This window comes from Microtus oregoni, unplaced genomic scaffold (genome assembly GCF_018167655.1).
Source record: "Microtus oregoni isolate MIOR12 unplaced genomic scaffold, Mior012 000142F_ref0000161, whole genome shotgun sequence".
Classification (NCBI taxonomy): Eukaryota; Metazoa; Chordata; class Mammalia; order Rodentia; family Cricetidae; genus Microtus; species Microtus oregoni.
This window is the reverse complement of record NW_024544792.1, coordinates 1276333-1292895: the sequence shown is the minus strand read 5'-3', so window position 1 is coordinate 1292895 and position 16563 is coordinate 1276333. Positions and strand designations below refer to the sequence as shown.

Below are 16563 nucleotides of genomic sequence, written 5' to 3'. Positions count from 1 at the left end.
TTGTCTTTTGTCGGCAAATAAATTTTTTGGATTCTGTGAGTCATACTATCGTATCTTCCTAATAGATGTATGTAAGTTTTAAAAGGGAAATGTAAACAAAGCAACAAACAACTATCACCTATATTCAAAATAAAATGAAATGTTCCTTTTGTTCCTGTAGTACAATAATATTTTAAAAATATTTATTTTCTTTTTCTGTGTATGCATGTATGCCTGAGTGCATATATATGCACCACATGTATGCAGGAGTCCAAAGAGGTCAGAAAAACTGTCAGATCTCCTGAAACACACACACACACACACACACACACAGTTTTTTCCTCCCTATATGTATGATTATGATAAACTTTCAGTTTTGTTTATCTTTGTTACATCCAAATTTCCAGAATTACTAATCTTGTGCCTTGGGGCCATTTTTAAGTAAAAAACATCCAGTTATTTGTCCACATGCACTGCAGCAGTTGAGACAGTGACTGAAATAGTTACCGACTCATTCGTGAATCGTGTGTGGTTGGGGGTGCACTACCAAAGGGATGAATCACTGTAGGAGGGCACAAGAACTTTATACGCTACTGAGAACAGCTTGCAATTTATGATTCATGAATTGTCAATTTCTGGAATTTTTCATTTAATAAGTCTGGACCATGATTGACAACAGGAAACTGAAATTGTGGAAAGCAAAAACACAGCTTCAGAGAGATTATTAAAAAGAAACGAGAGTCCTACTTCACTCTGGTGCTTTTTCTGATGACTTTGTATGTGCTTATGTATGTTCTGAAGCTATTTTATCTTCAAATACAGCTCCCTCTATTTTTCTTTCTTGTATGAGAGTTGTTTCACAACCTACACATAATGTCTGTGCTGATTAGTTTTTTGACAACTTGACACAAGCCAGGATCATCAATTGAGAAAATACTTCTGTAAGACTGACCTTAAGGCAAGTCTTTGGAGTATTTTCTTGATTAATGATTGATGTGTGAGGGCCCAGACCACTGTGGGTAGTCTACTGCTGGGCAGGTGGTCCTTGGTTATATAAGAAAGCGGGCTGAACAAGAACTGGAAAATAAGCCAGTGAGCAGCATTCCTCCATGGTTTCTACTCCAGTTTCTGTGCTGACTTCCCTGCACAATAGACTACAACTGTAAGATGAAATGAATCCTTTCCTCCCAAGTGAAGTTTGGTCATGGTGTTTTATCATTTCTTCCAAAATCATGAAGCTCTTTGGGAGAAACAGCATATAAATATCTGTTTGAATATTGTCTATTCTCATTCCTAATTTTCCAAATTTTCCAAATTAAATGCATTTCCTTTTCCACATTAACAAAGTTTCAATTTATAGCAGACCAGCATTTTAGCATCTTTTCTATGGCCAATGACAAAGATAATCATTTGGCAGGCACATGTCTTAAATTATCACTTCCATTTCAGTAATTTATTTTTTTATTTATTATTTTTTTAATTTTTTTTCATTTTTCATTTTAGTAATTTAAAACATTTCAGGAACCTTTGTACATTTTTAGGAAATTGAAAGAACACAAAAGCTTCCACTATGGTTCCACACTATTCTCAGTAGTGTATTAAGTTCTTGTGCCCTCCCACAGTGATTCATCCCTTTGTTCATGCATCCCAACCACACACGGATTCACCCAAGAGTCGGTAACTATTTCAGTTGTCATCTCAACTGCTGCAGTGCATGTGGGCAAACAACTGCTTTTTTTTCTTAAAAATGGCCCGAGGCACAAGATTAGTAATTCTGAAAATTTGGATGTAACAAAGACAAACAAAAATGAAAGTTTATCATACATACGTATAGAGGAAAAACTGTGTGTATGTGTGTGTGTATTTGTATGTTTGTGTTTAATACCATCCCTAGATCTGCAATATCCGAGGCAAGAAAAACCACATCCCTCTTCATCAGAACTGTGTATCATCAGACTTGCATATAGTACATCTAGTTGGTTAATAATCTTGTAATTTTCTTTGCTTGTAGTTTATGGACTGATAGAGTAGAATATATTAAATTTTATATCTGTATGTTATTTGAATATGAATATAACTAAGCAAAATGCACTTTGTATTTGGAGAAAATAGCAATATTTAATTTTATATTTTATACAGTTTTATTAATATCTTTATTAATCCAGTTAGTAGATTTGAAACTCTATTGTCTTCAAGTGCACATCCCTAAAAATGAGAAGGAACATTTGTAGAAAGTATGATTGGGTTCTGTACCATGAGAGGCCAGTTCATCTACTGTCAAAAACTTTTTTTCATTTGTTCATAAAATGTTTCAGTTATATCTGAACCAGGAGCAGTAACTTAACTACAAAGAGCAACCAAAGGAGCTTTGTGATAATTTATATATTTTTGAATCTCTAACTCAACAACTGTTCTTTTCTTTATTTCTTTCCTTTTGACAGTTGTTGGTTTGAGACAGGGTCTTGCTATGTAGCTCAGGCTGGCCTTGAACTCACCAATGTAGTACAGACAGGCTTTAAACTTGTGATTTTCATGTCTCAGCTTCCCAAGTGCTGCAATTACAGACACTGATCACAGTGTCTGTGTGGTAGCTGTGTTTTCAACTCAATATTGGAGTCTTATGAGAGGTGACCAAACTGGATTTGGTCTCCATATGTCTTTCTACCACGCCCAATTTTATGTTCTTTTCTGTATATTTTGGAGCATGCTTTATTTTGGTTATTGCTCTTTCTATTGTAAGGTGTGTATCTTGAAAGAGATAAGAAGGACCCAAGCTCTTACAAGAGCATTTGGCTAGGATTTAAGCACTACTAGATAAAATTCATTGAAGAAATATGTTATTTTCAAGTTTATATTTGTTGTCAGCAATTCTTAATTATTTTTTCTCTTTTATCCTTTTAAAGAATTGACTTATTATTTATGTGTGCCTGCTTGAGTATATGCACTGCCTTAGTGCAGGAGCTCTTGGAGGTCAGAGGACATCGGATCCCCTAGGATAGGAGTTGCAGGTGATTGAGAACCATTTGATGTGGCTGTTGGACACCAATATCAGTTAAGTGCTCTCAACTGCTGAGTCATCTCTTGAGATCTGTTCCTTTCCCTAAAGACTGAAGACTTCAGGCACCTGCAGTTGGGTTATTGAATTGAATAGCTATCTGACTCTCCCTTTCTGGCACCATGTCTTAAGGGCAACTTCCAGGGAGTGGAATTGGGTGACTCAGGTTGAGGCCAAAATGGAGGTCAGATGGGAAATATAACTTTTTGTCCAGTTTTTTCAATACTGTCAGAACTAGAATTTCATTATCATGGTGCCAAGCACATCTACAGTTTGGGCATTTTCTCAGAGGCTGCACAAACTGTCAGTCAAACCCTTACTTTTTAGGTAATAGTTTCAACTCTCCTCCTAACAACTGTGACCATCTTAAACACTTAACAATTGCCTGAAAAACTCCTAGTCAGTTCAGGCACCCAGAAGATCCTGATCTAGGTACCGATGACCTGAGATTTCCTTCCAGCCATTGGGACCATTGTGTTTGTCAAACCTTGGACTTGCTTCAGTAAGATTTGCTTCAATCATGGCAACACCAGACCCTCGGAAACAGTTCTGGAAGACTTCCATTGGATCACGACAGCTTCAGGTAACCCTTATATGTGTGGGCAAAAGTAGTGACAGTCACTATGGAAAGCAGATCATCTGTGTTCTATTGATAGTAGAGACAGCGCTGTTTTTTAACTTTTATTTATTTTTGGCCACTGTTTACAGCTCAGCTGTTTTCACCTATTATTTAAGATTTTCTTATGTCAAAACTATTTAGGAACAATGTTTCTCATGCTAAAATCGTGACAATACATGCAGTGGGGTGATGACTCATCTGGGGTTGAGGAGATGACTGAGCAGGTTAAAACACTCATCCTGCAGGTAAGATAACCCGAGTTCCACCCCCGAACCCATATTTCAAAAGCGTCGGATGTGGTGGAGAACATCTGTAATCCCGGTCCTGGTATGATGACATGGGAAGTGAGACAAGGGAATTGTTAGGAAGTTTGTGAGCCAGATAGCCTGGGTCATGAAACACAACAGTAGGAAAAGCAAGAGAGCCCTTCACCTTCCAGAACTCAGGAGGCAGAGGTAGGTAGATCGCCCTTGTGAAATATTATTTTAAGATGTGTTATATTTGTTTATGCTGTGGAACACTTGCTTTAATGATGCAAAGATGTGTTGCATTTCAGGAGGCAGACATAGGCAGATCTCTGTTGTGGAATATTATTTTAAGATGGGTTATATTTGTTTATGCTGTGGAAAATTTGCTTCGCTGATGCCAAGATGTGTTGCATGTTTTTAATGTTGCAGTTGTTTAACTCTGTAAGGCTGTGTTACTTTGCCTGTCTACAACAACTGATTAGTCTAATAAAGAGCTCAACAGCCAATAGCAAGGCAGGAGAAAGGATAGGCAGAATTGGCAGGCAGAGAGAATAAATAGGAGGAGAGATCTAGGAGAAAAAGAACAGAGAGAACGGAGAGGAGGTCATTGGGGGCAGTCACCCAGCTATATAGCAACCCACGAAGTAAGAAAGTAAAGTATACAGAAATAGAAAAAAGTAAAATCCCAGAGGCAAAAGATAGATGGGATAATTTAAGAAAAACTGGCTGGAAACTATCCAAGCTAAGGTCAGGCATATATAATTAAGAATAAGCCTTCATGTACAATTTATTTGGGAACTAGGTAGTGGACCCCACAAAGAACTAAAAGAATAAAGAATTTTTTTAAAAAAAAAAACAAATCTCTGAGTTTGAGGCTAACCTGGTCTACAGAGCGATTTCCAGGACAGACATGACCACACAGAGAAATTCTGTCTCAAAAATAAAGAGGGGGTGGGATACAGACAGAAAGATTGACTTCACACATCACAAAACTCACCTATTTATAGATTCAATAGATTTTAGTCTAGTCAGAGAATTATGTGACCATTAAACTGTCAATTTTGGAACCTTTCCCTAATTCTACAAAGAAACCTTACTTTAGGAATTACCTGAATCAAAAATCTTGGAGTTTCAGTGTGGCTGGTAGTTACTACTCTTTTCTTTCTTTCTTTCTTTCTTTCTTTCTTTCTTTCTTTCTTTCTTTCTTTCTTTCTTTCTTTCTTTCTTTCTTTCTTTCTTTCTTTCTTTCTTTCTTTCTTTCTTTCTTTCTTTCTTTCTTTCTTTCTTTCTTTCTTTCTTTCTTTCTTTCTTTCTTTCTTTCTTTCTTTCTTTCTTTCTTTCTTTCTTTCTTTCTTTCTTTTTTCTGAGATAGGGTTTCTCTATTTAGCTTTGGAGCTTGTCCTGGAACTACCTCTTGTAGACCAGGCTGACCTCGAACTCACAGAAATCTGTCTGCCTCTTCCTCCAGAATGCTGGGATTAAAGGCATACACCACCACTACCCACTACTATTCTTAGAAGCCACCAGAGGTCTGAATAAAGAGTAACATCATGGAGTCTACACGAATGGGTCTCTAAATGGTGGCTTTGCATTGCTCTTGGAGAATAGGCAGGGAGAGAGAAGAGAGGCAGGCAACTAGCACCACGTATTATGGAAGAAGGTGTGTGTCAATTTAGCTTCATTGGCAAACAGGCAGGAAAGTTGGGAGCCCAGTCTACTAGGTGAATGCCTGCCTTTCAGTTTTGATCCTGCCCATTCCTGAAGCCATTTGGATGTGGTACAGAGCTCGAAACTGTGACTGGGCTCTGTCTCTGGTACAGCAAAGCTAAACTTCCATTTAAAAATGGATGTCGGGCTGGAGAGATGGCTCAGAGGTTAAGAGCTTCGCCTGCTCTTCCAATGGTCCTGAGTTCAATTCCCAGCAACCACATGGTGGCTCACAACCATCTGTAGTGGGGTCTGGTGCCCTCTTGTGGCCTGCAGGCATACATGTAGACAGAATATTGTATACATAATAAATAAATATTATAAAAAAATAAAAATAAATAAAAATGGATGTCGTGGCAACCCCAAATTATTAATGTGTATGGTGTGGATGTGCACATGTGTGGATGTGGGCTCCTGCTTGTTCAATAACAAGCCAGAGGATGTTGGATGCCATGCTCTAAACATAACATTGCAAGCATTCACTACAGGGACCCAAAACCAGATTTTTGTTGCATTAAATAGTACTTCTCCTCCCAATACAGTGCCTCATTAGGACATTACTTATTGTAGTGACATCAGGCTTATCCTTACCTACTACATGCTAACTTCTTTTGTGCTTTTGGAGATAGTTGTTAGAGTTTTTGAGAGACTGACAACTGTCATCCACTCAGTAGATCATGCTTTCTTGGGAATGCTACCCTGACTTGGAGGAGCACAGACTGATTCCCTCTTCATATAAGCTTTGTGAATTGCAGTTTCCTCACTGAGAATAATACAACTAAAAGTGATTCCATGTTTCTCTCTGCAACTAGCAGAAGTCCTAAATGGCACTGTTTTGCTCTGGAAACCTAACAAGCTAGTCTAAATTCATGATCTATAATACTAAGAAGAACAATAGATAATAGTGTAACTCAGTAACCAGAGTTGTTACGATGGGTTTTCACAGAGCACCTGATTTCCCCTTGGATAGTCAGGAGAAAATCTGTACTACTGTAAATATTTCATATTGTACTTACACCAACACTATAGGACAAACAGAGAAGCCTGAGACTATCCAGAGAGAAAAACAAATTGGCTCTCTAAAAAAGATCCAGCTGGATTTTGGGACATAATTTATATTATAAAACTCAAGTTTCAAAATATAATCTCCTGGCTTTGAGATCTGTAATGAGAACCAATAATTATTCTGTTTCTGGTAATAGCCTGTATTACGGTTTGGTGCTGGACCATATCCAGGAGTGCTGCAAAACCACTGTTCATATTAGATAGCCCAGCAAGTTACCCTGTGTACTAGCTAGTATAATGCCAACTTGACCCAAGCTAGAGTTACTGAAAGGGGAACCTCAGTTGAGAAAATGCCTACATAAGATCCAGCTGTAAGGCATTTTAATTCTGGATTGATGGGGGAGTGCTCAGCATATTTGTGGGTGGTATCATCCCTGGGTTGGTGGTCCTGGGTTCTATAAAAAACAGACTGAGCAAGCCCTGGGAAGCAAATCAGTAAGCTGCACCCCTCCATGGCCTCTGCATCAGTTTCTGTATCTAGCCCTGCTTGATTTCCTGTCCTGACTTCTTTCAGTGATTGACTATGATATGGAAATGTAAGTCAAATAAACCCTTTCTTCTCCACTTGCTTTTGTCCATCGTGTTTCATCACAGAAAAGAAACCCTAATTAGGACACCCTGCAACAAGAGAATGGATGTTGAACCCACATCTAGGCTAGACTATGGTTACTTGACACTCTTCTGAGTTTGGCCAGAAAAATCTTGGCTATGGTGAAAATTTGATTATATTGGGTTGAGGTTCTGTGGTTTGATTTTAGCTAAAAGAAGGAACTGTCCTAGACAACCATTACTTGACATCGAGAGGCTTTTCTATTACAGTAAGTACTGAGTGTGGTTAGGTGTTTGCCTGATACATAATGAGAGGTCATGTCATGCAACAGTGTGAGTTTAGATTCTTACCATACACCAAAAGAATATAGATTTAAATATGAGAGCTAAAACCATAGAACTTTTAGAGGAAGCATTACAAGATCTTTCAGACCTTCTACTACATAATTCATCTTTGTATATGCTACCAAAATACATAATATATTTTAAGTGGCAAATTAGATTCCTTCCAAGTTATTTTCTGAGCCTTAAGAGGCATCATTTAAAAATTGATTGCTGCATGTGGAAATTCAATTGTCTTAGTGCCATTTGTTAATAAAAGATAATTTCTTCCTTGAATTGTTTTGTGAGTCTTTACTGAAAATCAACTGATCAAAATTTTAAGTCTTTAAAAAATTTTTTTACTTTGTATCATCCATCTATGTATCTATCCTTATGTCATTATTAAAATGTCCTCATCATTGTAGCTTTATAATCACTTTTGTTGGGACAAGATCTCTCTATATAGCTATAAATGGCCTTAAACTCATGGAAATCCCCCTGCCTCTGCTATCCAAGTGCTGTAATTAAAGCTTGTGCCACCACAACTGGAAGTAATCTCGTTTGAAATTAAAAATGTGTAATCTTCAAATTTTTATTATCTATATTCTTTATTTTGTGTGTTTTCATTATATTACTTGCGGGAGAATTATCTGTATTCTGTCAATTATGTTTTAAATAAATGCTGATTGGCCAGGCAGGAAGTATAGGCGGGAAAACCCAACAGGAAGTAGAAATGATGCAATGAGAACAGGAGAATTCTGGGAAGGAGGAAGTTGATTCCTCCCACTCCTGCCCAGACCACCGAAGTAGCAGGATGTAATCTGCCCCACTGAAAAAGGTACTGAGCCATGTGGCTAATATAGATAAGAACAATGGGTTAATATAAGCTACAAGAGCTAATAAGTAGCCTGACCTAATGGGCCAATCAGCTTTATAACTCATAGAGATCTCTGTGTGATTTTATTTGGGGCTTGCTGGCTGTGGGGTACTGGACGGGACAGAAACCACAACAAATAGGACCCTCCATGTTACAATTACTGCATCAGGTTACATCCAAAAGTGGCATGATGGTTATGGGGTTAACTAACTGCTTTTGGATTAAATATGAGGCTTGACTTAGGAGAGATTTTCTGCTTGTCACTTTAGACCTTGTCAAAAGCTCATGAGTAAGGAGGTCATAGGTCTTGTAAGAGAACCCATTGTTGTTAAATGACCACACTATCAATCTGTTTTCTAAATAATTATGTTTATACTCATCAATTTGTGTTGCTCTCAAATTTGGTCAGAGAAACTTTTTTTCTGAAGTATAGGCTCCCATGAAAATTCCATGTATAATCAACTGTGAACGAAGCATGAGTGATCATCTGTGGATGAATCATGTTTATCAATCTCTGCCAATTATGGCTCAAGGAACATCTTGGAAGACTGGGTGTAAAGAGGGTAAGAGCTGGGAGATGAGGAGAGCTGTGAAAAGCTGAGCTCTGGACATGACATGGCTACCACACACATCTGCATCAGCTCACACCAGTTGTGCTCACCTTCACAAGATCAAGCCAGTTAAAAACTCCATCCTGGTTGGGAGAAGCATTCTCACGTCCCTACTCCTATTGGAGGTGCTATTGACAGTTGATGGCTGTTGAAGGAGAGAGAGTTACACTTTTTGCGGTAATGTGGTTGCTGGTAGCCCACACACATATGGGAAACACTAATTAGACTCAAGAAACTATTAATAGCAAGAAAGGAAGATATGATGTGTGTGAAGGGGGTAGTGACATAAGGGGGAATTGAAGGGAGATAGTGGCGGATGAATATGATCAAAATACACTGTTTAAATTTATTTATTTTACATACCAACCACAGTTTCCCCTCCCTCCTCTCATCCTCTTCCCTCCCCCACCTTCCTTTTACACCTCCCGCCCCCATTCACTCCTTTTCCTTCTCTATTCAGAGGGGGTAAGGCCTTCCATGGCAGTCAACAAAGCACGGCATAACAAGTTGAGTAAGGACCAAATTCCTCCCCCTTGCATCAAGGCTGGTCAAGGCATCTCACAATAGGGAATATATTCCAAAAAGTAAGCTAATGTATCAGAGAGAGTTCCTGGTCCCAGTACTAGGGACCCCACAACAGACCAAGCTACACAACTGTCACCCACATGCAGCAGGCTTAGGTCGGTCCCATGATGGCTTTCTAACTGTTAGTCCAGAGTCTGTGAGCTCACTGTTTAAATCTTAATAAATAAATCTTAGGTATGTTTTATGGCCCAGAGTGTGGTCCACTTTAGTGAATACTTCATCTGAGCTCATATAAAATATACATGTATATGTATATGAACAGTAGAATATATGTATACATACACACATATCTATATCTATATATCTACTCCTAGATACAGGTATCAATTGTGATGAATTGGCTGGTGGTACAGTGGAGTTCATTTATGCTATGCACTTTATTTTCTGCCTTCCCTGTCTATCTTAGTAAAGGGTGTTGAGGTTTCCAAGGAGAATAGTGGATTTGTTTCTTTTTCATAGTTATTTTATCAATGTTTGTCTCATTTGTATTTTGGAATTCTGTCCATTGTTAGGTGTATGCAAATTAAGGATAAAGGATTAGAGAATCAATCCTTTTGCCATTATGTAGTATCCTTGACAATTTTCCTTAGTCTAAAGCCTTCATTGCCAGAAATATAGATAGATGCTCCTGCTATTTTCTGCATGATCCATCTTTGTGTATCTCTTTGCTTTTATTTATGTCTTTGCAATTAAACTGTCATTTTGTAGACAATATATAGTTGGGCCTTATTTTTAATTCTTATTGCTAATCTCTTAACATATTCATATAGTTATTGTTATTTTGTTTTTCATCCATAGTAAATATATAAAGTTTTCAAACCATGTTTATTACATTAGAATATTCTGAATTTGAATAGTTATCTGTACTTGTGAATTTTATTCCTTTTAATAATTTCTTCTTGTTCATTATTTTTTGTCTAAAGTAGTCTAACAATTCATAGAGGACAAGTCTGATGAACCTAAATTTGCTTGGTCGTTACTGTCTAGGAAACTTTATTTTTCCTTTATTTGTAGAGAATAGCTTCATTGGGTACTAGTATTCTGAATTGATGAGGTTTTTGTTGTTGTTGTTTTTGTTATTTAGTACTGTGAAAGTCTTTGCCTACTCTCTCCTTGTCTTCAGTTTATGCCAAGAACTCTGATCTTATGTGAAGTGGGTACCTTTAAATGTTATTTTTCCTTATTCATTGATAGTACTTTTTTTTTTTTAACCATTTGTCTTTGTAACTGGATTGTACAATATCTTGGGATAGATTCAGTTGAGTTGAACCTAAGAGGTGAGCTTTGATCTTCCTCTATGATTAGTTGTATGTTTGTCTTGAAAATCCCTCCTCCTCTTCTTGATTTCTTTTGTTAGCTCAGAACTCCCAGGGATCTGCCTGCCTCTGCCTCCTGATGTATTTGATGTTCTTATAGGGAACCTTGGTTTCTTTCCCAGCACCCACAAGGATGCTCACAAGTCTTTTATGTTTAGATATGTTCCTTGTATCGCTGATCTCTCTAAGACCTTTATTATGAAGGGGTGTTGTATCTTGATGAATGCTATTTCTAGCATCTAAAGAGATGATCATATTTTTTTCTTTTAGTTTATTTATATGATGGATTACACTGATAGACTTTCATATTTTGAACCATCCCTGCATCTCTGGAATGAAGCCAACTTGATCATGGTGGATGATTTTTTTGAAGTGTTCTTGGGTTCAGTTTGCCAGTCTTTTATTGAGTATTTTTGCATCAATATTCATGAGTGAGATTGGTCTGCAATTTTCTTTCTTGGTTGAGTCTTCATGTGGTTTTAGTACTGATTACGCTTTTCATTCTTGTGCTTTTTATCTTTGCTGTTGTGCTTGCTTCTTCTTTTGCCTCCACTCCCTTTGCTGCACCCAGACTGAAGCTTATAAGTTGACAAAAGTGAGCTGGAGCTATATGGCCCCCATACCTCTTGCATGCCATCAGAATTTTCATATTGGCGTCCAGCACAGACCTTGAAGTGATATTTTGAATTTGCAAGATAGTTGGAAAAGGAAAAGGTGGTATTTGGTCCTTTGTAAATCTAAAGGAAAGGGGATCAAATGAAAATTACAGTTTTTTCCAATTAAAACTATATTGTATAGTTTTTTACAACAAGAAATACAAAAATTCCTTATTTTAATGAACATGTTGAGAACAAAAGTAAAATTTTACTCAGTGTTTCTAATGTTCTGAGGGTATTCAGTATTTATTAGATAATTATGTTTAATAAAGCATAAAAACCCTACAATTGTTGAGAATTAATTATTTCATGTCTGGACTTGAACATGGATTGTGGTCAGTGGAATCAAGAACTACTACATAATTCAATGGTGATGAGTTAATTAAATGAATAAGCTAGATTATGTACATAAATATTACAGGTCAGATGAGGCTTTGGAATAAGATTTAGTTACTTTAAACCCCTTTGAAAGTAACATACTACCCTCTAAAAGCTCTAACCTCATCTGGACATAGAACTACAATATTTTTTTGAGACACGGTATCTCTGTGTAGTCCTTGTTGTCCTGGAACTCAATCTGTAGACCAAGCTGACCTAGAACTCAGAGATCTGCCTTCCTCTGCCTCCCAAGTGCTGGGAACAAAGATGTGTGCCCATCCCCCAGTATACATTTTTTATGTCAACAATACAAGACCCCGTAGAGCCCAGGATACCCTCAGACTTGCTATGTAACCAAAGAGTACCTTCATCCTCCTGTGTTTACCCATCAAGTGCTGAGGCTACAATGAGGAGCTATCGTGTCTGGCAGAATATTAGAGGCTAAATGTGAAAGAATATACCTGTTCAACTTTCTTTCCAGTGAAGACTTGAAGAGAGTAAACAATGGGATCACCTTTAATTGGCTCCAAGGAATCCCATTTGATTTCACAAATGTTGCTATTCAGTGGATGTAATTTAGGGGCTGGAAAAGGAAAATTGCACTTTAGAACGTTCTATTTTTTTCTAAATGATGCTGAATACATTAAAATGACTTAAACCACACAGTCATTACAAGCACATGTAGACCTAATATGAGAAACATGTAACCATCTTTTAAAAAGATATTTATGTTGTATTTTGAGAGATGGTTTCCCTGTGTAGCTGTGACTGGTCTGGAACTTGCTATGAAGATTGGACTTAACTGTTCTGATTGTAACATGCCCCCAGACCTTAGGACAACTGACTCCAAAGTCTCTAAATGTCCTAACTTTGTTTTATGGCTTCTATAGTTCTACTTCTGGCTAACTGTTCTTGTTAAAAGTATGTCATTCCAGTACATGATTTTTGTGCTTAAAAGCCCACCCTAAGAAAGGCTCAGTGCTACAGTAAGTTCCCAAACACCTAGTGTAGTTTTGGGTTTGAATAATCTTCATAACAAACCATTTTAGAAAATTTAATGTGTAGCAATGAATGGATATGACAATGTGTGCAGCCCACCATTATGGAAACCAGGAGCCTGTGTTTTGCATGTGTATAGGTATGGGTACCAGTGTGTGTTCTGGGTGCTCACAGAGACAGGGCATTGGATTCCATGGAACCGGAGTTGTGGATTTTTTGAACCACTAAGTGGGTGCTGGGAACATAACCCGAGTCCTATACAAGGGCAGTCAGTGCTCTTAAGCATTGAGGCCTCTCTTCGGCTCCATGTCTTACACTTAAAACTAACAGTGCTTAAATTAGATGATCTCTAAGATATTTGAAAAATATTGATGGCAGGAGTTTTATTAATCCTTTTTAATTTTTTTTTTTTTTTTTTTTGGGACAGAGCTTCTCTGTGCAACAGTCCTGGCTGTCTTGGAACTCACTCTTTAGAACACGTTGGCCTCGAACACAAAGACCCGCATGGGTCTACCTCCCAAGTGCTGAGATTAAAGGTGTGTGCCCCCACCACCAGGATTGAAGTCTTGATAAATCTTTTCTTGCTCCTGAAGTACACAATTAAGCACTACTTTTCTGATATTTTATTAGTGAATTTTAAAAATTACTGCTGCTAATTTTAAGATTTAATTTAAATTTTAAATCATTTATCTATTTTATGTATGTGGATGTTTTGCTTACATATATGTATATCTGCACTATGTGCCTGGTGTCTGTGGAGGACAGAAGCGGGCACTAGATCCCCTGGAACTGTAGCTACAGATGGCTATGAGATGCCATGTAGGCACTGGGAATTGATCCTGGGTTCTCTGCAAGAGCATCTAGTGCTCCCAACTACTGAACCATCTTTCTAGCCCCAAGATTTAATTTAATTTAATTTTTACATTTTTTTCTGTTTTTTTTTTTTTTTTTTTTTTTTTTTTTTTTGAGACTGGGTTTCTCTGTGTAGGTTTGGAGCCTGTCCTGGAACTTGCTCTGTTGCCCAGGCCGGCCTCGAACTCACAGTGATCTGCATGCTTCTGTCCAGCTGAGTGTGAATGACCACTGCCCCACTGTTTTTTTATAGTTTATTTATTATTATTATGTGCATTTATGTTTTGCCTTCAGGTATTACTCTACAAGGGAGCCAGATACCCTGAATGGAGTTACAGACAGTTGTGAGCTGTCATGTGGGTGCTGGGAATTGAACCCAGGTGCTTAGCAAGTGGAGCCAGGGCTCTTAATTTAATTTTTAAATCAGCAAAGAAAGTAAGAGACTTACTTTCTTTTTTATTGTGCAGGCATTCTTATTTATTTATTTATTCATTTATATTTATTTATTTAGTATACAATATTCTGTCTGTGTGTATGCCTGCAGGCCAGAAGAGGGCACCAGACCCCATTACAGATGGTTGTGAGCCACCATGTGTTTCATGGGAGTCGAACTCAGACCTTTGGAAGAACCGGCAGTGCTCTTAACCTCTGAGCCATCTCTCCAGTCCAGTAAGAGACTTTCTTATGGCGTTTTCAAACATTTTGAATTTGTTTAGGTTCTCCATCAGCTGTGCATCTCAGTTTCCTGCTCCGTCTTACTACTTGTACTCCTCAACCTCCTGAATCCCCTTCTACTTTAATGTCATATGTGTTTCATGTCCTTTCTACCCCTTTCCTTAGAGTCTCCCCTAGTCTTATGATTTCTGCTTTCCTCACCTCTACCCATACTGACTCTCACCTAAATACATTTATATAAAATTTAGAAGTCAGAATTTCCATGAGAGAGTGCATGTGGCATTTGTGCTTCTGAGCCTTGCTGCCTCTCTTGACTTAGCATTTTCTAATTACTGCTTATATGTGTGTGCTGAGGAAGCTCTAAGAAAATGTTCAGTGTCTGCATGCATCATTTACCTTTAAGAGCACCAGGTGGGGTTTTTGTTGTAGTGAAAGTGTAGACATCAGACTGTGGTCCCTCACCAGCTTCATTACATGCCTGGATTTTAAACTTGTATTGTGTATATTCACTCAATTTTTGCACTTTGTGAGTCAGATCAGGCCCATGGTAAATGACAGAAAATCTGAGAGGAAAAAGATAAAGATTAGGGAAGCAATGTTATAATCAACAGTTGAACCCAAGAAAGTCAAAACAAGCCAGAAAGAGAAAACAAAGAAAAAGGCAAAAAGAAATCAAGTCACAAGATCAATACTGTCAGGGTGGCAGGCTTTCTCTCTTTCTTCCAAAACTTCTGTTCTCTAGTACTTACATTGCACTAGGTAAAGGAAAAGTGGTTAGTAAGAAAGGAAAATACACAGCTTATCCTTGGACAAGGACTAAAAGTATTGGTGTTGTTGCTTTCATGTCGACTTCGTTCACTGAAACTACAGATTTAGACTTTTGTGTGTATGTGTTTGTGTTTGTGTGTGTGTGTGTGTGTGTGTGTGTGTGTGTGTGAGAGAGAGAGAGAGAGAGAGAGAGAGAGAGAGAGAGAGAGAGAGAGAGAGAGAGAGAGAGAGAGAGAGAGAGAGAGAGAGAGAGAGAGAGAGAGAATATGGCTGGAAAGATATATCAGTTCAAAGTGTTCTAATTACAGTAGACATTAAATGGTAAAAGTGGTTACCTGCCAGGTTGATCCTCCATTAGTAAGTTGTAGCTTATAGAGTTGGCATGTGATTTTTTCCGTGATGCATTCCCCCATTTGAGTCTGAGACTCTGGTGTCCTTGGACCACACAATCAAGCTGTGGAGGCTCAGGTAGTATTGGTTTGGTTTTGCTTCTTATTGATGGGCTAAAAGGACTTAGTCCATAATGATTAATAGCTTGAATTCTGATTCTAGTGGTAAAAATAAGTTAAAATTTATAAATTTATATTTAGTAGAGGAAATACTTTTCTTCATATAAGCCAACCCACTCTATCTCTATATAGAATGACTATTATACTGATTACAAGACAGGTTTACAAGGTAGATCTACTATTGAAAACTATTGAGGAGAGGCAGAAATGATTCTTACTAATATGAAATTTCACCAATGAGCCAGAACTCTTTTTCAAAAGAAATCTGAAGTGTATTAAATATACAAAAGCAGATCTGCTCAAAATTCTCAACATTTTTCCACCTTTCCAAAATAAGATATGAGTGACTTACCTGTATGTAGTATTAGGCTGTAGATTTTTCAGAACATACTCTGTTACTCTATCAATAGTCAAGATTTTTTTATCTCCATACTCGATGTTATATCCAGTGATTGGAGAGCCATGGCAGTCTGGCTCCTCCCATTGGATAGCTATGCAACATGAGGATAGTTCGGCAGGAACTTTGTCTTCAACTTCCTGTAACATTGGAACTTTGGCGGGTACAGTTCCCGGTGTAGTTACTTTTCCAGTTCCTCCAAACATTCCAACCCCAACTATATTGACAGCCTGACAAACACATGCAACATTTGTTAGCAATTCATTTTGATGATTTTCTGTGCATGAGCCATTTTGTTGCATAACAAAACAGTGCATCATAAACTCATATTCTAACAATTTGGTTCTACATTGCAGAAATATATGCTGAGACTTGCAGGCTCTGTCTTGAGGAAGAT

At 37.7% G+C, this 16563-nt stretch overlaps 1 protein-coding gene across 1 annotated transcript in view; it reads right to left on the bottom strand.

The window, feature by feature from the left end:
* Positions 1 to 11411: 11411 nt before the first annotated feature.
* Positions 11412 to 16563, bottom strand: part of LOC121444810 (fibronectin type III domain containing protein 3C1-like) — a 28725-nt gene continuing 23573 nt past the window's right edge. The window contains exons 17-21 of the mRNA XM_041646716.1: positions 16122 to 16396; positions 15596 to 15808; positions 14889 to 15055; positions 12428 to 12549; positions 11412 to 11669 (exon numbers count right to left, since the gene is read on the bottom strand). Of these exons, the coding sequence (XP_041502650.1) occupies positions 11412 to 11669; positions 12428 to 12549; positions 14889 to 15055; positions 15596 to 15808; positions 16122 to 16396 (1035 nt within the window). The remainder of the gene's footprint in view (positions 11670 to 12427; positions 12550 to 14888; positions 15056 to 15595; positions 15809 to 16121; positions 16397 to 16563) is intronic.